Source organism: Monomorium pharaonis, chromosome 6, assembly GCF_013373865.1.
Source record: "Monomorium pharaonis isolate MP-MQ-018 chromosome 6, ASM1337386v2, whole genome shotgun sequence".
NCBI lineage: Eukaryota > Metazoa > Arthropoda > Insecta > Hymenoptera > Formicidae > Monomorium > Monomorium pharaonis.
The window spans coordinates 20,736,650-20,759,490 of record NC_050472.1 but is presented as its reverse complement, the minus strand read 5'-3'; the positions used below and the strand labels follow the sequence as shown (position 1 = coordinate 20,759,490).

General features: G+C 42.7%; 1 protein-coding gene across 1 annotated transcript in view; it reads left to right on the top strand.

Annotated features, from left to right (window-relative positions):
• The first annotated feature begins 6,690 nt into the window (after positions 1–6,690).
• Positions 6,691–22,841, top strand: part of LOC105836319 (zinc finger protein rotund) — a 161,433-nt gene continuing 145,282 nt past the window's right edge. Inside the window, exon 1 of the mRNA XM_036289099.1 lies at positions 6,691–8,521. Within this exon, the coding sequence (XP_036144992.1) occupies positions 8,345–8,521 (177 nt within the window). The 5' untranslated portion in view covers positions 6,691–8,344. The remainder of the gene's footprint in view (positions 8,522–22,841) is intronic.

Here is a 22,841-nt window from a genome sequence, read left to right as displayed (position 1 = left end):
CCACTCCTTCTCATTCCGCATCTGCGAGACCGTCTCTATCGGCCACCTCTTGGCTCCTTGCTCGCGCGCTTTCCTCCTTCTGGAGGGGATCGCATTTTTTCTGGTTGCGCCTGCGATGGGTGGCACCCAGACCGGTCTATGCCCGGCCAATGAGAAGCGCGACCGCGGTAACGCCTCTCCCAGAGTGTTCCGACAGTGGCAGCCTTCCTCATCGACTACTCATCGGAGTCGTCCCTCTCTTTCCCTCACGATCCCTCACCGATCGCTCGTTCCTCCTCGGCCGTTCTCTCTCATCGTTCAGCCAACTCGACTGTCCTCCTTCCTCCAGGAGCCGCGTCTACGTTTCAAGCGCTCTCGCGCTTCTTTCCTTCTCCGTATCTCGATATTTTTCATTAATTTCTCTCTGAGCTCTGCGGACGGTTCTCCATCTTCCTCATTCCCGTTCTCTGTCGTTTTATTCATCTCGTTACAGCAGCTCGGGGCTTAGGCATCTCCTCCTTATTCCGCGTTGCCCGTCCTCGTCCGCGAAGATCTCTCCACGGGATGCACGACCGACTCTGTCCTTCTCGCGAACGACTTACGTATTTGGTCCCCTTGCCAGGATTGCTGTCGCGCCAATGTCCTTGTCCCTCCGCGAGAAGCGGCATTCATTCGCCGTGCGACCGAGACACGCTTTCCGATATCTCCTTTTATTTCTCCTCTCTCTCCCGAATGTTCTGCTTTTGACGAAAGCCTTCGCGAAATTGCAGCGTCTCGAAACGCGGATGGACTTGGCCAATGGCTTCTGCCCTTTCACGGCGCGAAATCCTTCTTCTATTAATTTTTCCTCCCCCTTTTCGCATCTTTATGCTTAGTAGTCTCGGTGGTCCCGATCTCAGCCCCTTCATCCTCCGTCTCGGCCAGTAAATACTTTGGATTTATGGATTCGCTCGTTATCTCGGAACAGGTGTGGTCAGTGCCTGCTTCCGCGAAATCGACCTCTGACCTATCCTCCGACGTCACAGAAGTTAGGAAGGGGCAGGATACCGCGATGGCAGCGTCGGACGCGCATGGCCGCCTTCCGTTATCCTCCGCACCTCCTGGAGCGCCGCTCTGCGCCGGGTTATCTGCCCCTTCCCTCGGAATTAGAGGGAACGCAACCATCTCGCTACTCTTATCGCGCCGATCGACCGACTCCAATCTTCAAATTTTACCTAAACGATTGCGCACGTCGCGCCGTTCATGAAAATTGCAACGATTTTCTCGCATAATAAATTTGCCACGGTAAAATTCGTCCAAATGATGGCGTCATCTTCAAATAACATCGCAGGTAAAAGAGTAATGCAAATATTATATAAACTATACGCTCTCTACTTTTATTCCAAATACGATTTCAAACGAGCGAATATTTGAATATTACGTTTTTCCTTAATTTATTCGTGAACCGTGTCGAATCGGCCCTACGATCGCGCACCTCGACGCGAAAAGATGTCGGCGGCGCGGCGTCGGAGCCCCGTCACATTTCTAGGAAGAGACGCCGACGTGCCGCGCTTATCGCTCTGCGCGTCGCGGATCCGGAGGTAGGAAAAAAGCAGCGGCAACACGTACGAAACGCGATTAACGGCAATAAACAAAATACGTCCGCTTTAAAGCGCGCGGACGACGGACGGACGGACCGCGCGGTCGCGCCGTCGATATGCGATATGGCGCAAAAAGCGCCACCATTTTCCCCGTAATACGAGGAATCGCAGGCCACCGAGGAGTCCTGCGAGCGCGAACGGCACGGAGGATCGAAACCCTCCCCTCCCCCCTTCCCCCGGTCCCCCGCTTACCTAGGTGAGGGATGAGAGGTGAGCGAGGTGCGCATGTACGCTCCGGGGAGGGAGCACGCCCCCTCCTCGCGGGCCCGCAATTTCATTTTCTAAATGAAACGAGCCAACCCCCTGGGAGGAGTGGAAGGCTTGGCCTTCCGTATCGTGTACACGCTCGTGCCTGCTCGACTGCAATCGAAAGCGCATATCCATTTAATTAATTATGCATGAGGTCCGCCGCAACGCCGAAACACGGCTCGGCGTTGTCGTTATACAGCCCGTGTGAAAATGGTCGAATTGCCGGCCCACGTCTGCCGGTGATTGCCGGCGGCCTCGCTTTTTATGACCGATATTACATTTTAAAGATACATATGTAAAAATCGCGATTTGTAACCGAAAGTTCCGAATCGACCCGAATTGTACAACCACCGCTGCAGGCGTTAACTATCTGTCTCAGTTTAACAGGATTTCGATTCTAGCAAAAAGAAGGTAGAGAGAGGATTATCGAATATTATGTGTGTGTGTGTATTATTACACGAATATATATTATTATACAGATATATATATATATATATTTTTTTAAGTAGATTTTTGTATTGTTTTCGATTTCAAATGTCAAGTAAATTCGTCACGAAAACTCGCGAGGAAACGATGGATACGTAGCTGTCATATTTTTATATGACGGCTATTTCAAATGACAAAGGAATCTCTCATAGCGATTTTACGGGGAATCTTCGAGATCGTCGTGAGGTGACTTAATTCTGATTCTTCATATAATTTGCAACAGCTGCCTTATGTCTCGTTTGACGTTATACATATTCGCTAGAAGACTGTTTATCCGCGCTGCCGTGGTCTTCGATTCAAGTCGACCTTCTTTCATCGTTCCTTCCACTGCTAGATTCGTTTCTCATTAATCTCTGTCCCCATCCTTTTACTCCGTTTCATGATTTCTTGTTACACTGCTTTGGTCCGTCCCTCGTGTCCCTTTTCGCTTTGCTCGTTTAAGACAACATGGCCGATCAACCGGGCGCCATTGAGCAAGTCGTTGGAGGATTTTTCAAGACGTTTCACGGTTTATTTTTCGATCGTTCCGTACGAAAAAGTATTCAAAACGCTAATATTTTATTATTAAAAAAATATACATAAAGTTTGAAATAATTATTTACGATATCTCTTGATACTTATGGCAAAGAAATAAAAAAATTTAAACTGTATAAAACGATTATAAAAGATTCTTAAGTGATGAAAAATAAAGTATGTAATATACATTTGATTAAAAAAAAGAGATTTAAGAGAAAAATATTAGACTCTATTTAACTGAGAGAATGTTCATTTTTGTTGTCATTAATATGAGGAAATTTAAAATTATTTACCGTTTAAAATAATTAAATTCCCAAGTTTTAATTTAAAAACATGTGGTTCAGCATATGTAATACAATGGAAAAACGTGTTGTATATTAATAGTAGTATTTTTAATTATTATAAAATAGCGTTTAATCGAATGCTATTTTAAATATGACATTTAGCAATTTTTTTGTCACTTTTTAAATCGTGCACTCCGCGTTCAAATTGACCGAATATATGAATGAATCGTGCCGTAAATCATTTAAACGACTCGTTTTTTTAAACGTGAGTTAGGGAACCCCTCTCATCAGCTGAACTTGCCCCCAATCAAGAGTCTAAAAAAATGCCAAGGTGCGTCGATGTCATCGAGGAGAATGGATAACCAAAAAACGATCTGGCGCCAGAGAGGAACAAGACGTAGAGCCGGGCAGACCAGGGTCTGTCGGTCTGTCGGTCGTCCTCATAGCAGTGCCAGAAGAGCACTGGAAAACAAAAAAGCCCGCCTCCTCTCCTATCCCTCTCCCTCGTCCCGGGTCCTCGTGCCATAGCTATCTTTGAGAATGGCCTTGAACTTCGAGGGAGAACCCCATTGGCCGAAAAACCGTGTCGCAGTTTTTCCTCGGGGCAGCGGCGGCAGCTCTACGAGCACGAATCACCGGGCGAAACGGCTCTTCTTACAAGCTACTTGTTAGGTAGCTCGGAAGGTGGAACGAACTCCCCCTTTAACCTAACCAGCAACCCCCCTTGAGGTCTTCTTCTTCGCCCTTCCCTTCCCTCCCCCCCCGACGATAAGATTTGTGGTTATAGCTTGTTTTTGGAGCACTCCGCGGGGGTCGACAACATCGCCGCTCGTGGTTCCTTTCCTCGTGGAAAAGGAAGGACGGAGGATCTATTAATGGCCAGTGAATGAACCCACAAAGTCGCTGATTTTTCACCGGAACGTACGTTGACCGTTGAGAAGATGAGGTACTTTGTCACGTATCCGTGTGCGATTAACTTCTCATCGTCATCTAAGATCGGCAAAGCTCTTTAAAGCGCGTTTCAAACAGACTTGCTTTGACTTGCACGTGCAGAATACGAGATATTGTTAGTAGCGAATATGTTATTTATAATCAACGTTGCGTTTTTTTTTGCAGTTTTGATTGCTGCACTTATGGTATAACGTTATTCGACCGATCTTATATTCACGATCTGTTTTGAACCGTTAAATTCGAAATGTCGAATTAAATATATCTCCTCATCTTGACAGTAAATTTAAATCGCATTTATTTCTTATTATAATTAGTAGTCGTCATTGCTCCCACTCAATATATCATTAATTTAACTGAGACAATAGAGTCAAACAATTTAATTTAAAAAATGTATTAAACTTCACTCAAATCTATTATTTATTAGGCACAAATGTTAATACGCACGCTGCTCACTTTGAAACTAAGCGAGTCAACCCATAGATTGACTCATAGATGAGGGTGTCTTTGTAACTTAATCGTACACATTTTGCAGAATAATACATTTTGATGCGTATGAAAATTAGCAAAATATTATTTAATTCAAAGAATTGGTTTAAATTTGATCCCTTAATATTTAATAGTGCGTAACCAATTATAATAGACATATTAAAATTACATCTCGCGATAGAAAAGATATTCAAGGGAATTGTCGTACAGCGATCGTATAAATGAAACCAAATCTGTCGGTCTAAAACGGGCGGTTCTGTCCGTCGATGTTTCAAAGAGCGGCATTCGCGGGTGGCGTTTCTCGTAATTCGCTTTTCATGCCTCACTTGACCTATGAAAATATAATATTAGTGGGGGAGTACGCGCGCATTCAAGAAAGTGGAACACCGACAGTTCCATGACCCTCTAACCATGACCATCAACCCCATTCTGGTCTTCCTCCGTCTCCGGCGATAAGATTTGTGGTTATAGCTCCTTTCTGGTCTACGCCACGGGGGTTGGCGGCATCATACATCTCCCTTTCTCTTTTTATCTCAAGTTGGCGAAGTGGATGTGCGGTTCAAGGTCGATGGTGAGGCGCGACGATGGCAGAGGTAGGTTTAGAAGAGCTAAGCCTTATTTAAACAACCCTGCCTAATTTATAGAGACAATCTGATCGCGTGCCACGGTCCATTAAGTCCGCGGAACGTTTACGTCCATTCGGTAACAACTCTATTCTTATCGTTGACAAATTTAACCGCAGATTCTAATAAAATGTCAAAATGCTGACATTTGTTCCGTTCAACGTTTGTTTTGAGTCAAAATCTGAAGCTTACGGTCGCTCCAAGTGAGGGCACGAATGAGAGGACTATCAGCTGTTGTTAAAATATATATCTGCGTGGGTTCACCGACCCCTTCGCGGCGGGTGACTTTTTATCCTAGGACTGTTTTTTTCCTCCCCCTCTTCCGCGTCTGCCGAAGAAATTCCCCAGGAATTCGTGGGGACCATTTCAGGGGCGGGTTTTTGCATGATGTTTCACAGCGTGCGCGACCTTTCTCAAGCTTCTCCACGCGCGTCGAGGACGGTGCCTGTGAATTAGGTCGCAGGAGGTCAGAATCTCGTCCTTCCGTGTCCACGGCGCGAGATTTTTACACGTCAAGGCCGACGCGCGGTGATTCAGCTAGGTTTTTGCGGATTTGCGAATTCGAGGGTTCTTCGGACACGACGGACAGTCGTTTCGACTCGCGAGAGAAAATTGCCGGTCACACCTACACGAGTTTGAAGGAAAACCACCCGTATAATTACGCAACGTCGCGATTCGTCGCTTCGCGCGTTACACATCTCACAACAAATTTAACGTGTTACTATTTGACATATATATAATTTTTATATGATTCTTACATTAGAAATTAGAAAACGTTTGACGAAGAGCCGATCGTTCCCAATTCATCGGGAGGCTTCAACCGTCACGCGTTTTTATTATCTATACCTTTATTTATTTAGAAAGAAAGATAGACGCATGTTTACTTGATAGGCAAGTCTATCCTTCTTTATCGAGATGTCGACTCGAACTCGTCCGTTACACGTGTCAACAGTTTCGTAACACGAGTTAACGGGAATTGCTTTGACATTTCGCTGATCGCTACATTGGTCGCCCGTTTGGCAAACGAATGAAGAAGTGGAAGGGGATCTAAAACGAAATTATCTCGACGCAATAGGCGCAACATTGTCAATGCTCCTGCACATTCTCTTACATCAACATTCGATCCGTCCTTTCCCGAAAGTTGCAAAACGGAAGGATTCTACGCGAATCCGCGGTGCCGCGATATATCGTTCGGCCCGAGAAAAGCTTGTTGCTCTCCCACTTCGGCGCGAGCGAGCGAGGAAGGGAGGGAGACAAAGAGAATCGCCCTAAACAAGAAACAGAGAGAGAGAGAGAGAGAGAGAGAGAAAGAGAGACGGAGAGAGCGCTCGCATTTCCCGCGCCCACCACGGCCCTCCCGCGCTGCTCGCCGCGCGTCTTCCACCGCTAGTTGGCGCGCCGCACGACGGCGGCGGCGGCGGTTCGTGAGGGGCGGACACGAGGGCCGCCGGAGACGGCCGAGCACGGCCGAACGGTCGTTCGAATCGCGGCTCCCGCGTCAGTGCTGAAACCGCGTCCGCGGTTCACGGTTCACGATATATCCGGGCTTTGCCGCGGTGGCATTTTTTTTGCGCGTCCCGGCTCGGGCGGCCGCAACGCAAGGGAGGAAAGCAAAGGGAACGGGGGGGTTGGCGCCCGCTCTTCTCGCGCGGGAGGCGCGACGACAGTGCCTCGGACTCGTCAACGTTGACGTGATAGAGAGAGAGAGAGAGAGACAGTGAGTGAGACAGTGCGACAGGCGGAAGGAGGGGAAGAAATAGTGCGAAGGAGGCCGTTTTTCGGGTCGCGTTGATTCCCCCTCGGCGTCGAGATTCAACGAGGGTGTCGACGATCAGCGGCAACGATGGCGCGATCCGCGGGCGCGCGAGTCGCGCCGCGGGTTTCGGATCGCGGTCGCGCCGCCCGCCGGCGTTAAAGGCGGCGTGTAACGCGCGGATGTATTATGAGCGTTGGCGGACGCGACGCGTTGCTGCCGTCCGGAGTGGCTGATGCTGGCGATCGACAGGACGACCATCGCCGCGCGATAGACCCGCACGTTCTCGCGTTCCGTCGCGACGGAGCGAGTGGACGAAGGGGCGACGGAGGAGGAGGAGGAGGGGGAGGACGAGGACGAAGAAGCTGTACCAGTCGGAAGAATGACTCGTGTGCGAGTGGCGGCGTCGTCGTCGTCGAGTGACAGCGCGTGAGACTTTCCTTCTCGCCGAGAGAGAAGAGAGTGAAGTTGGCCGCGCGCGTAACGCGGAGGAGAGAGAGAGAGAGAGACGGAGAGAAGACGCTCGCGATTTCGGCGGGTACGCGATTCGCGTGCTTCGTTCGTCGTCCGTCGTGAAGTTGGCCGGGGATCCCCGTGCGTGTGGCAGTGACAAGGTAACAGCAGCGACACCAGAAGCAGCGGCGGACTCTACTTCTCTCTCACGTGTCAAACGGTGCGTTTTAAAAGCTCTTCCTGGCCCCTCGCGCGTGTGCGACGAGGGAAGACTTACGCTCCGGACTACGCTGAATAGAACGAAGGAAAGGTAAACATTTAATCGACGGGAGGGACAGACGAACACACGCGAGGCGATCTCGGCGCAAGGTCACACATTGGCCGCGCGCTTGCGGTTTTGTTTACGTTTTTCGATTCATCGCCGTGGAGAGTGCGTGTGTGTGTATGTGCGTGCGTGTGTCAGTGACGGACGTTCGATGACCACCGGCGGCCGCGAGTTTCCAGTTACCCGGGGAGTGCGCGATCCCGAGGCCGTCGTGCGCGCCGAATGCTAGTGTCCGGATCGTTTCCCCGTTCGACCTGAACGACGGCGACGACGACGACGACGGGTGGTTCTCGCGCGCGCGGACCGTTCTTGTCGTAGTGCGCGAGCGCGGCGTGTGTACCGCGGCGATATCCGCGCGCGGCGATCCGCGGTGCAGTGATACCATCGGCGGTGAGGTGGGTGTCGCGCACCGCGTGTCGCGTCCGTAGATCGCGAACGAAGTAAAAAGCGAGGAAAAAACCCAGAGAGAGAGAGAGAGAGAAAGCGTTAAAAGAAACAAGAGAGAAAACGAGTGACCGAGAGTGAATATACACGCGTGGAATTCGGGGACCGGGGAGGTTCGGGGGAGAAACGGTGAATATTACTCCGCGGGACGCCCGATGTATCCCTGGTACCGGGACAGCGTCGCGGCGGCGGCGGCGGCCGGCCTCGGCGGCCCGGTCGGCGTCGTAGGCTCCGGATTCTGCTCGACCGGACCCGGCCAGGGTGGCACCACGATCAAGACCGAGAGCGGATACTCCGACTGCATGCTCGCCCTCGACTATGTCCAGAGTAAGGTAAGTGCGACGCGAACTCTCTCCCCCTTGTCGGCCCCTTGCCGCAATTTCCCGGCGAGCGACGATACGGAGTCGTTTAGGCCTAAAAAAAGACGTGGCGATGTTTGAGAGGCGTCAGCGCGAGAGACGGGGATTAAAAAGCACCGGGGATTTTGGTTGCTTCGTGAACGAAATTGGAGTTACTTTTGTCACGAGTGAGTTGCTATTTCTGACTACGTGATGACTGGCGTGAGTAGATGAAATTAGATGTAGCGATATTTAATAATGTTGCTTTGGAATTTTGAGAGACTCGTCGTTTGTGGAATTGCAATGTTAAATGATTAAGGAGTTTACATTTTTCTGACGGATTTTTTTCATAGAGTTAATGTTCATTTGCTGTTAACAGGAAATGTCCAGAAACAAATTTAATTATGATATATTTCTAACTATTAATTGCTAAAGTTTCTAGCGTTAAACTTGTAAACTTGCAATAACGCTGATTTGTTGTCATATATTTACTGATCCTACTCGTAATATGTCAAAGTGTAATTGCAGAATTTTTTAGAAACGAAAATGAATGTTAAACTATTAAAATATTTGGCTTTAGAATTTTCTTGGGAAAATTTAGATGGCAAAGAAATGCTTTATTTTAACTATTGTCGCCGGTGTTTTTGACCCCGTTTTCTGGCCTGTCTGCAGATTGCATTTTATCTGTTCATAAACATTATACTTCTTTTTTGTGATATTTGTACGACGACGGATGAACAAAGAAATTCGCGCCGACAGTTCCGCCTTCCGAACGTAAACGGAAATTATTCTTTTGATCTTACTTGGAAAATTTGAACGGTGGTACGTCAGTGTATTTTAGCCAATTACATTTCTGAGGTCTTGTTATACAAGAATTTAAGTTAAATTACTGCTGTTGCGTCTCATGCTTGATTTTTGTCGCAAAAATGTACCAGAACGAATGTATAATAGACGCGAGTAGTTTGCACAATTTTGCCGCAGCGAGTAGAAAATTACTTCGTCGAGTGTTATTCGTGGGTTACAAAATAGGTTTTTTTTTCGAAAATGCAATTTACGTGCAAACTTTTATGAATTTTACATTTATTGACCGACATCAATTAGACAAAATTTAGTTATAGTAATATTTAATGAAGATTGTAATTTTAAAATATTTGCTTTTACAATAACATGAGTGGAACTGATTATCTCGTTTGACCAGTTTATTATATCGTTATTATTCATCTCACAGGTTTTATGTTCGTAACAAAGTAATAACATTCGCATATCGATACTTTATCTTCTATTAAATCGCTAGAAAAAAGATAAGAAAAAACGGGGTGAAAAAAGAACAATATTAAAAGAACTGACAGGACTTACGGAATCAATTGACATTTGCGTGATAAATTAGCCTCGTATAACGACACGGTTTTACGTTTAGTAATGCGTATATTTTTTGTGATTTTAACGATAATTTTTAATCCGGAGGAATAATTGGTCGTTAATCGCGCGACATATTTTGATTTTCGTTTTAGAATGAAATAAATGTATTATCCGAATGGTCAATTACCCGATATGATAAATCCGGTCTTTGATACTGCTGTCGTCGGGCATAAAAACTTGGAGCAACTTCTTTGTTTTTTTTGCGACCGTTGATTATACTCGTAGCTGGTACAATAATAACGCCGTACGATGCTCGTAGATGAAGATTAATACCTGGATAATCGCACGATGGCAATGAACTTGATATTTCAAAGAAGTATCGTAATCGGTTACATTTTCGCGTTGCCCCCCATTTGCTTGAAACGAATATTTACAATTGCACGTGCACGCGACATCTCAAAATCGCTGCAATTTTTTATATTTTCTTCTCGTCATAAGTTTGGATATTTTTTTATTATCATGATTAATATTTTTTATAATTACAATGACACTACACGTACACGTATACGTTCTATTGGTTTACGAATTAATAAGAGCGCAGCATTTTATTTAAACAAATTCGATTTTTAATTTTAAACATTTGACTTTAATACTCGAGACTGCAGTTTTGTATTATATCGTCGGCGAGCGAGAGGTTGACGTTTAATCATGATCTCGGTCTTATATCAAAGAAAGTTTAATGGTACAAGATGAGGGTAACTACTGACTAACAGGTAGCTTCCTGAAGATAGTAGTTTCCGAAGGTCAAGTCGAAATAAGTTATTAAAAAAAAATTAATCTTCGGACTCGCCTTGCAATTCACTTTTACTTCGTTTTACACTGATTTGCTTTGTTTCCTTCCGCGTTGCCAGCCCCTCGAATCCAGATAGCGCGTGTTACGACTGTAATGAATTATCGCGCTAATCTTTCGATTTGCTTCGTACATTTTCTTGCGAACGTCGCAGATAGATCGCGTAAGAAACATACTGATGGACCCGTGCCGCGACTAAATCGGCAAGAAGGCAAACCGGCGCGTCAACCTGTGAAAATGATTGGCGCGTAAAAAACACCGACCCCGTACTGTCAAGTGATCTAAAAACGAAACATAAAAACGGTAATAAAGCGCTCCGTTGATGCTAACGATAACTTTCAGACCCCCCTTTTTTTTTCGAAGGTTTCCCTTCGCGAAGATAACAATTGACAATTATTTCGGCGGTGATGGTAATCAAGTGTCACCTTATATCGCGACACGTGGAGGAAAAACTCAGCTTTTCGGATTTTCACTGCGAGCACGGCGAAACAAGTTTGTATTTCGAACGTTGCGATAAATATGAGGGGGGCGCTTTCTTCCGACGGCGATGATATAAACGCATTTTTCTCGGGTCTGAACGCGTAATAACGTTAATGGGGTGGCACGCGGTGCACAATCATGAGTGAATGCAGCTTGTTTTTGACAACAACGCTGCACCGGCTTGACTGGTTGATAGCGAATTACCTTCGGCGCCGCGAGCGATATCATTATGTCCTATATACGATTTTATCGTTCTTCTCAATTGCACCAGCTCGCGAGCCGTGAAATCGCGGAATAAAGCCACTTACGATTCGCAATTACGCGTTCACGATTGTCACCACGCGTGGATAACTTTCGCGTGTATTAGCTTCGTTTTATGCGGACGAAATAATTGAGAGAGAATTCTCACGAAACTTCTCAGCGAAAGAGCGACGAGTTAATCCGATACGATCACTTGGTACGATAGAAACAATAAAATTCCGTAGGATCCAGTTTTTTTTTTTAATTATTATTATTACGCGTGCAGTGATATCGTTTAATAATTACCTTAATGTGACCATTAATTATTAACGATTACGACAATTAAGTAAAGTGTTGACAACTCGGCATTTATTAATGGACGATTAAGATCTAGGTTCGATAATTATAATTTCCAGCAATTAATCGCCCGTTGTACGTGAATAGCACCAATTTTCGCAGGTGCGATTTACTTATATTATTCTTCTCTCTCTCTCTCTCTCTCTCTCGCTCTTTATTTATCAGTGTAGTGTTTTCTGTACGTCATTCTTTGCTAATATATCTTTTTTATCAAATTGCATGTTGTGGGGTGGCCGATACGATTAAGTGATACGAGACGCGGTAAACATTATGTGCACGATGAAAACGTATTCCCGATTACATGATGAGAACCTCTTCTTTAATCTTACTTAAGCGTATAATAAAAGTTAAATAATTCTTTCGTGACACACATACGCACACAAATAAATTCACGTAGGCATAATACAAAAATATAGAACACAATTATCCGTACATTTTCAAGAGTAGCTTCTGTAACAATAAAGAACCGTTAAATTAAAAAAAAAATTGTTTTTCCCGTCTGGTCAAAAATAATAGCAAGTTCTTAATACACAGAGAGAGAAAGATTTCTTCAAATTTAATAAATCGTTTTGTTCGACTATTCCACAAAGCATATATTTCTTTGTTTCTAATCAATTTTATTAAATCCAAAGAAATCTATCTGAAATTTATTATAACCAAAGAAACACATGCTTTGGAATAGTCGAACAGACCTGTTTATGAAATCTAAAGAAATCCTCTCTGTGTACGTATACGCCTGCCTCTAATTTTAAGTTTACATAAATTATTTAATAACACATTATTAAACTCTAACGCGACAAACGGAGTGAAACTCGAATCTTGATGCAGGTGCGCGAACGCCGGTAGATAATTTATAGCGTGATTCGCCGTAACCAGAAGGAAACACTCGAGAGTCCGTTCCGCGGAATTAACGAACCACGCGTCGTACGTTGCTACCAATAATTATCGGGCCATCGAGCGGTTTTTTGCCGCGGGTCGATTACCACTCACCCGCCGCCGGGTCACCAGCCAATCCGACGACTTTCGTTCAGCGCGGAATAGATTTTCCTGCGCGATGTCGGTCAGTAAATTAATGGCCGGGCGAAATTAATATCGCCCGCGCGCAACATATAATTGCCCCGCCGATCAATCCGTTTAATTATGTACATTACATGTCCGGTGTGCGACGGGTGGAGGGGGGGGGGATATTCCTCTTCGCCAACTCCTCCCTCGTCGTTGCGCATCCCTTTTATATTTTTCCGCGATAAATTATTCCCGAGCGCGCGCGAATAGTGCGGATTCGAGATGCAAATAGATTTAACCGGGAAAGCGCGACGACAGCTGATTATAAAAATAATTGGCGGCGTATATATACGCGGGGAAGCTTACGGGGCCGTGACTAATTACCTCACCGTCGCGGGGAGTAAATCGCCGCCGCGATCTGGAAGTCAATTCGGCTTTTCTCACGTATTTATGATAATATTGTTCATCGACGTATCTAAGCGTCCCCTTTTTGGGAGTGCACCGATGCATGCACACGTACACGCACACACACACACACACACACATTATTGCCACCTCTCTTTCTCTCTCTTTTTAGAAATGCCAGTTTAGCCTGGCCCTTTCACTTTGGCTTCAACGCCACTCTTTTTTCCCCCTTGGTTGGAAAATGCGAGGCAAGAAAGCCGGCAAATCTTGTACTTTGCATGCCGCTGACGTAGATTTACGTGTCCTACGCCCTACAGTAGCCAAGTAAAGTTAATCTATCTTCTCTACACTGTGCCTCTCTCGTGCTTATGTTATTATATTAATGTTAGAGAATTTCTTTTATGAGAGAAAGATTTTTATATATAAATTGCATTATTAGAGATACTTTGCGCACTTCGTATGAAGAAAGAATGATTTTATTAAAGAATCTAAAAATTTTGTTAGACATAGATCTGAAAGCAATTTTGTTAGATCCTCGACACACCTGACCTTTTTTTAATAATTCTTTTAATGATGAGAAAAAATTATTTTCAGATTTGTTTCTATAACTATAAAATTTTTTAGATATTTTAGCAAAATTGATCTTTTCCATGTGGATATTAAAAAGACTGAAATATAATTAATTAAAGTTTTTCTTAGCCGTTGATAAATAATAGACTTACAAAATTTCTCCTTTCATTAGATAGTTCACGAGTCTTATTACTTTACGATCCCACTATTGAACGTTGAGGGAATGATATTGCGATTATTTTGGAATTTTTGCGGTGCTTCTTTCAACAGACGAGATTTTCCCTCGAAAACTGCGCTGTAACGTTACATGCTTCGATTGATCGTCCAACGGAATCTTATGAATTCGATATAGATATAAATGCGGCATAGGATTAAAAAAAAAAACTATCGCTTGGTGTTGCTGGGCGCTTTAGCAGCAGCGCGACGGCGGCGGTTTATACTTCTTGCCCGCTTGAACGTGAAAACGGAGATGGTTCCATAAAGACCAAACGAAAGAGAACTTCATTGGCTCCTCTCGACCATTGGCAAAAACGCTCTGAAAGTGTAACGTGCAGCCGATTTCCCCTTCGTCCTGTCTCACCACTTTTCCACGTAGCGACCATAAGTACCTGCGGTCCGTTCTTTGCAGATCGAGTGGAACGGCGACACTGTTTCGCGGGTAATCGTACGTGCTTTAAATATGCCGAATCGCCGAATTGTCATTAATGCTTGTTATTCTACTTACTCTCGATTCTTCAGTCCCTAAGTATTTCATATGGAGAGAAGCCTTCTAAAATTTTTATTTATATTAGTTTAATCTCTTGTATATCAATGATTATTTAATAATATTGTTATTAAATTTACAGCACGTTTGGCGAAGTGTTAATTTATTTACAGATTTAATTAATCTTTTGCAATAATAACGTCAGTCAAATGTGGTTTTTGATATTCTGCTTTGATGAAGTTTAAAAAACGCACATGTTTTCTTGCACCTTCAAGTTTATACTTTGGAAATGTTAATGGCTACTGTTAATATTCTATTATCTTTGATAATACGATAGACTTTTCCATCGCTCCGTAAGACTGTCTATCTTTCTGTAAGCCTGTTCGTGCGGCGGTGCGTACCGCGAAAGGAAATAATCAGGATCGCTGACTCGATTCTCATAATTCGGAATGAAATTAACTGGCCGTGTTGATTTTTCCGCTTGGGAAGGCCAACGACCGTTACGAGGGGACGGCTCGTTCAGCTAAGAAAAACATTGTACTCCTGATGAGTCGAAAACGCACGCAAGGCGTTCTCTTGCGTGCGCATTGTAAAAATTTGTTTTACGCGCGAAGTTAGACGGAAATATCGTAGACGTCGCGGGTAGATTTCCCCGACATCGAGCGGGATGACACTGACAATTTGACACTGACACATTGTGAGAGAGCTGAGATATAGATGAGTGATCTCGCGCGAGCGAAGTTAACCAGAAAATTGATTGCTGTTGTCTGTTAAATAGATAGCTGTTATTTATATAACGGTTTTATAATGACTATTAATTTTATCTAGAAAAAAAAATTGCAGTACAAATTTAGTTGATTATTAGTGCTCTTATTATCTTTATATTTTTCAAAGATTCCATAAACTATCTTTTTTATAAACGTTTTTGGAACTAAAAATTTCTTATTTTTTTCTCATTTCTCTGTTCTTTATTGTTCATGAAAAAATGGTTTTACTGAAGTATCTAAAAAATTTAGCTATATACAGATACAGATCTAAAAATTTTATTGAACCCTCAAAATGTTATGTATATAGGATGCTAAAATGTCCAGATTTTTTGCAGCGTTTATTATTAGCTTGAGACTCCTACGTAATTGATGGTTCAACAAAATTATTTTTAGATTTATCTACATAGAGAGAATGATTTCTTTTTTAATAAACCGTTTTATTCGACTGTTCCAAAGCATATATTTCTTTGTTTCTAATCAATTTTATTAAATCTAAAGAAATCTGTCTAAAAATTTATTAAAACCGAAGAAATATATGTGCTTTGGAATAGTCGAACTGTTTATTAAATTTAAAGAAATCTTTCTCTCTGTGTAATTAAACTTTTAAATACCTCAGTAAAAACGTTTTTTTCTGTGTATGTTATTAGGACGGGGCAAAAGATTTGTCATTTTTGTATTAAAATTCTGTATTAAATAAAATTAGAAATTTAAAATTCGTTGCAGAAATGATTAAGAAACTGTTGATTTTCTTTAAGTAAAAAATAATTGACGGCAGCAGATAAACAATTTCATCGTTTTCGTTGTAACTATATTGAAACTTTAATCGACAGATATAATGTATCAGATTTTCACATAAGCTTAGTATAACAAAATTGATTGTTGATATTAAAGTGTTTGTTGCGACGGATCGTGTTCGCGGATCCGACGGCCTAGTAGACTCTCGTTCGCGTAAGATTTTCAAGTTGAAGGCGGTTACTGGTCGTCATGGCTAGACGTCCGTAAAAGGTCGCTCCTGGATCCGGGCGGCTTTCCAAACTTGGCGGGCCCAAGGACCCTTTTGCGCGATCCACTGCAAAAATGGCTCAGGTGATGCATAACTCGCGCTTCTCTCTCCCCCCCCCCTCCTCTTTCCTTACCACGTAGTTCTGCGTAAGTTCAAGGCAAATGACACTTACCTGGACGATTCAGATCGCGAATCGACGACGAGTTGACGCACACACGCGTGAGATGTGACCACAGCTGAATTGAATAACGAAATTCGTACGTTCAGCCGAGAGACGATTGTGCTTTAGCAATTGGATTCTGAATTACTTCGGAGTTGGCTTTTTTTTTTTAATAGCACGCCAACTCGATCAAACATCAGATGACGTGGCATGCATCCCTTCGACATATTTGGTGCCGATTTGTTACGGTTAAAGGCTTGAATCAGAGCGGCGCGATAAAGACCGCGACGGGAAAGCTCGCGACAGGACAGAGAATGAAAGGGCTCGGTCGTGCCGAAAGAGAGACGCGCTCGAGGTCGCGGCCATTACGGCCGATAAACAGCTCGAAATATCGCCGAAAGAAGAATTCAGTGGTAATGGAGCGGCCGCCGGGGGGACGGAGGGGGGGGGGCAAAAACGCGGTCGCGCGTAAAGAAAATTAACGGCAAAAGGGAAGAAACGAAACGCGCGCGCACCTACGTGGCCTATCGAGAAGAAGAAGAAGAAGAAGTCTCGGCCCTCGGCACAAAGAGGCGAAAGAAGGGAAACGAGGAGTGACGGAGGGCGGCTGCGGGAGGAGAAGAAGAACAACAAGAAGGAGAATGCGTCGAGCAATAGCGGCCGGCCGGCCGACGGGCGGGAGGGAGGGAGGGAGGGAGGGAGGGAGGGAAGGAAGAAAAGAAGAGAGGAGAGAGGAAGAGAGGTGCGATCGGAGCGTGCGCGTCCAAGTTATACTGCGGAGGATGCATCTTCCTCTCTCTCCTTTCTCCGTCCTCGCCCTCTTCTCGCTCGCACGTCCGCCATTCTGTCCCTCTCTGGCCCTCTCTCTCTCCCTCTCCCTTTCTCTTTCTCTCTTTCTCTCTCTCTTTCTCTCTCGCTCGCGCATCGCGGTGACTTGGTTCTCCAGGTAGTTCGTCCTACGATTGGCGGGCGTGGACGCAGGTGCGCGTGGGTGGGGGAGGCGTGGTACCCAACCTCCTATTGGCTACCGGGTCCTACCCACACCGGAAGTGGGGCGACAGTGGAGGAAAGAAGGTAGAAACGTAGGGGGGTAGAAGCTGAAGGCAGCTCCTCCGCTCGGGCTCAGGCCGAGGGGGCAAAAACAATATCGCATCTCGCGCGCAACGTCACAAAAACCTGCCAGGTGGCATTTCGCCTTACCTTGAGGGTTACTGCCTCTTGCACGCGAACGTACACATACATACGCGCGCGTTACGTACACCTACGTTATACCTGTCTACCCCGCATTGCCGCCATGCTACCAGGTATCGGCGAGGGGATGCGCCCGCACCCCCTCGACTTCCCAGCCAAGGGGATCAAATCCGAATAAAAGTTTTATACTCTTCCACCCGATTATGATGTAACAGGGTAATTCCAAGTGCTACAGTTTCAGTACAGCTCTCGAAGGAACTTATACATATATAATAATAGCTTATGTGTAATCAAGATATTAAAAAAGTAATATTTTTTTCTAAAAATGGTATTTTTGTTGAAGAAAATTATTCTTTGTTGTTCTTTTGATTTGTCGAATTCATAAATACTTGCCGAATATCAAAAACGCGAAAATTTAAGAGACCTTTTTATATTGATATTTAATATATATCTACTTTTCTCTCCCGTGGCGTTAATTGTATAACTTTCTCATCAATTTAGAACGTTTCTTTTATTTTAATTCTTGAATTTGTTTTTAGCGATAATGAATGAATTATTAATGCTGTTTTATGTTTATTGAGTTTGGACACGACGATACTGGCTGGCTGTTTGTTTTCTTAAATTTCATTATTAATGCCAAAAGAAAACTCTCGTTATCGTTATAATTTTAAATTAAGTGAATAATCTCTAATATCATAATGTGATCTAAATTTTTTTAAAGATAATTATTTTAAAGAGCATTAACTAGAATAAAATTTTTCCTTAAGTGAACGAAAAAGTTAATGAATGTGTGTATAAAAAGAGCGACAGCAAAACTATCGTTAATACTGTTTCGTGATTATTGATGACGAAAGAGAAGAAATAAAAAAAAAAAACACCATGTAACGTAAATATTTATCTTAAGATAATCGAGAAGAAAGTTCATTATTTCTGTTAGGCAAAGGTGTTATTCACTATCAGTTATTAGACGATTAAATCGCATGCCTTAACATTTAATTTCCCGAGTGATAATATCCGTCTCGAATGTTGTGACATAAACATTACGTCAAAATTAGAGATATTGCAAATATGTATAAATCACAATACGAAGTGTTTATGAACTTTATATAACTTCCGCATTTTATATATATTATATAAATGCTCCATGTAATCTTACGTTTCACGTAATTACGTTTTCATTATAATTAAAAATCGTGATAGGTACGTGCAAGTGATCTTGTAATTATATTTATTCATTTTGTTGCATAAAGTTAATGCACAAAGTTAACAATTATCTGTTTATACGAGTTAAACGAGTGTAATATCGACATGACGCTCTTCTTTCTTTCTTTTCCGGCTTTTAGTTAGCACATAAATCTTCACGAATAATAACGTGGCCATCCATTAGGACAATTTTTGACAGGTTGGTATAATTTAGATTCAGGAAATAGATGGAAGAAATGAGGGAGGGAAATGCACGGGCGAATCGAATGTGAATGTTTTAGCAACACGAAAGAAAGCGTCGAGATAAAAGCGATAAAGTATACGTCAAACGAACATGGAGTCAATTGTACATCGTGCGAGTAGATAGAGATTATCACTGGTTAGTTTGAGACGATTGCTCATTTACAATGGCGGTCAAAAAAAAATACAGCCACTCCTGCCGGCAATGAGAAGAGCCATTGTCTTTCGATTGTTTTAATATTATATGTGGCGGAACGATTATTCATCATTATACAAGTTTAGAAAAGACATTGCTACTCTGTAGTCGTGTAAGAATGCTATGAAGTCTAACGGAATTAAATAGACCTTGAAGATAAGAATTAAATGGGTTCAAATAATAGAGCCACTTTATATCGCACTCAATTGAAGTAAATTTTTTAATCCTCGTGGACGCCTATTATTATTCGTAAACAAATCACAACCTATCTTCGCTTACTTACGATATTTATATGAGCTAACGTTTAAAATGTAGAAACAAGACTTAACAACGAACAGAATTTAAATGCAAAAGAATTGAATGTTTCACGAAAACACGTTCAGAATGCCATAAAAAAAATTAAAAGGGAACAATGCCAACACCTGAGAATCGAGGAAGGCCTTGAGAAACTTCTGCGCGCTTGGACCGACTGATCTGTAAGGAAGTTAAAAAAGACCCTTACCCTACCTGCGTCACATTTAAAAGAGATACTATTCAGTCAAGCCAATGTTAAACTGTCGACATCGACTATTATTAAAGGAAAACTGCGTGATGCAAAACTCAATGGTCTCATTGTTAAGAAAAAGCCACATGTGTCTAAACAAAATGTCCGTGAAAGATTAGCTTTTGCCAACAGGCATAAAAGAAGGAATGATTTATGGTGGCGTAATGTGCCGTCCGACGAATCGAAGTTTAATAAATTTTCCTTTGATGAAAAGGTATATGTGCGACGGCCACCAAACCAATAAAATAATCCCAAATTGTGCGATGTTCTTCCAAGTATGGTATTATTATTTTTCGAATTGACGGCAATATAAATTTTGAAATGTACAAATGCATTCTACAAGACGTTATGTTATCTTACGCCGGGGATGAGATGCCTGTCATATGGAAATTTATGCACGACAACGATTCAAAACATGCTAAGATCGTAAAGAATTTTATCAAGGAAAAAATTCTTGTTTTAGAGCCGCAGAGTCCGGATTTAAATCCCACAGAAAACTTATGGCACAGTACTGATAAAAAAAAAAAGATCGTTTGAAAGCCACAAATCTTGACAAACTCCGGGAAGAAATCAAAAAAGCTTGGTACTCAAACTTTGAAGAATGGAAATAATGGATTCCTTACAAAGTATTAATGCACTTGAGTGATAATGGACCTAAAAGATACTATTTTTTGTTAAAATATTTAAATATGATATCTAGTAAACGGAAGGTTTTATTGGGATTTCTTATTTTGCCGCAAAAGACTTGATTTGCAGTTTATTTTGTTCTCCTTGTAGAATGTATAAGTACTTATTTTAAACTAAAAATACGTTTTGACCTAAAATGCTGTTATTACTGGCTCTATTTTTTTGGCCGTTATTGTATATTAACTCAGAGATAAGGATTCACAAAAGTAAAAGAATTTTGTTGCTGCGAAATTGTAGCATTTAGTAATTATTTAATTTGATAGCAAATTTTGCTTCGCTGAAAGATTTTATTGACTTTTGTCCATAGAAAAAGTGAGTGAATTTTTTTTAGCAAAGCGGAGTAGTATCTATTACTACTAGTATATGTTTTTTTGTTGGGGGAAAGGAAATAATTTGCAAATTCTACAAATAAAATTAAATTCTTAACAAATCATTTTGCTATCTGTAGAGTAATTATTATTTATTACGATGACACGAAATAAACTACGCTAATAAATTTATTTTTTGCCTGATTAGATATACCTATAACCCTAAACGCGTGTATTCTAATAAAAGCATTTTAATTTGATCAATTCACTCAAAATATTATGTGTGATGAAACATATTAAATAATAAAACTTTTTTACGGATTGGAAACAATTGAATATTTTCGGCGTATGTAAAATGTTAATACTTTCTACGTATAATAAATGTTAATATTTTTACGTATTACATTTACCATACATGAAACAAAAGCATTTTTGATATTTTAATTTTTATGTTTATGTAACGAAGAAAAATCGGCAGTTTAGAAAATTAGAATCGCTTGACAGTTGATTCAGATTCTAATCGCGCGAGATTCTTTTGTCATGATAATATTTATCTTAAATAATTAAGTAATAGCGCATTATATATTTTCTCGATACCACGTGCGAAAAAGTGGGGACGGCGTAAGATCGCGCGCCCGTGCGAATATCACGGGTGTAGCGTTTTAATTTCAGGCCGCTCCGGAAGGTGTAATTTTCGAATTATCAGTATCCATCGCGCGTCCACGGATGGTTTGATAATTGCGGCCTCTAACCAACGCGATGCCGACGGCGTGTAATAGCGAGCGATTTCCGTGATCCCGGTCTCTCACGGCCATTCGCCGTTTCGCAAGAAACGAAAAGACACGTACGCCGCCAGTGCGTACATCCTATCTCCTGTGCGTTTACACGGCCGACATATCGTGCGATCCGCGAACGCTTGAACAATGGCGAATAGCGGCCAACGGGAGTCCCTCCCATGAATAAAGATCAGAATGTTTGTACAACGATCGTCCTACGTGCCGTCTCCCGTCGCGAAATCCACCGTGAAACGCGATTACGGACGTGTCGCGAATTATTATCGAGCGGCAGGAACGCTTTTCGCACGGTTTGTCTAGTAACTTTTCCAAATGCCGCGTGTTAACACGAGGAAAGTGGATGTAAAGTTCCGAAATCAGGCATCATTCATCATTATCACGATTTTGGTCATCTTTCCTCTCGAGCTGCAATAGTTATTATTACTTTCGTTTTCGTGATTAACCTGTTAAGATGTTTTCAATTAAAATTTTTGCGATAAACGCGAGACCAGTGCGAAAAAGGACGATACACATTTTCGCGATAGTACTCGCCTTTTGTACACGACGTGCCGTTCGCTCGAGAAGCGCGCGATAGAAAGTAACAAGCTCCACCGGCCGATTCGGGTCGATTCGGCGAGGGTATAATTCCGAGCGCGGCTAGGTATAAATTAATCAGACAATTAATCGTGTAATGGCTTTAATTGGACCCTGTTAAGTGTCAGCAGTGTCCGCCGGGCGCAATCTTCGCCGTAGCATCTGCCTTATCTACATGCGCACTCTTCGCCGTGCACGGTCCAGGTAGAGCCGACTTGTCGGCGGCCACGTGAAATTGAAATGCGGATCGGAGACTCCCGAACGTTGTTGTAGAGATTATAGATAAGTATGCGAGATTTAGTGAGATATCCGATATCGCTTAATAAGTATGGCGTGCACCGCTTGTAAAACGGCAAAAGATATCTACTTACCGTCCCCTTTATTTCGCCGACGTGACGAAACGATATTTGCTTCCTGGTTAGGACATCTGCTTCTCCGAGATATACTTGGAAACATCCTTGTTATCATTAAATGTAAATAAAGATAAAGGTAGTCGATGTTTGGGTAATGTTTCTGAACACGGTTTAAGAGATAGATCCAGAAATAGAAGCTTTCGTCTGATATTACAAAAGTATAAATGGGCATAGATATTTGTGTTGTTTACAAAGATTCTATGCTTTCTTCAAGCGATATCGGATGTCTACAGTATATAGTAAGTTTATCGTCGGGACCTTTGTCTTGT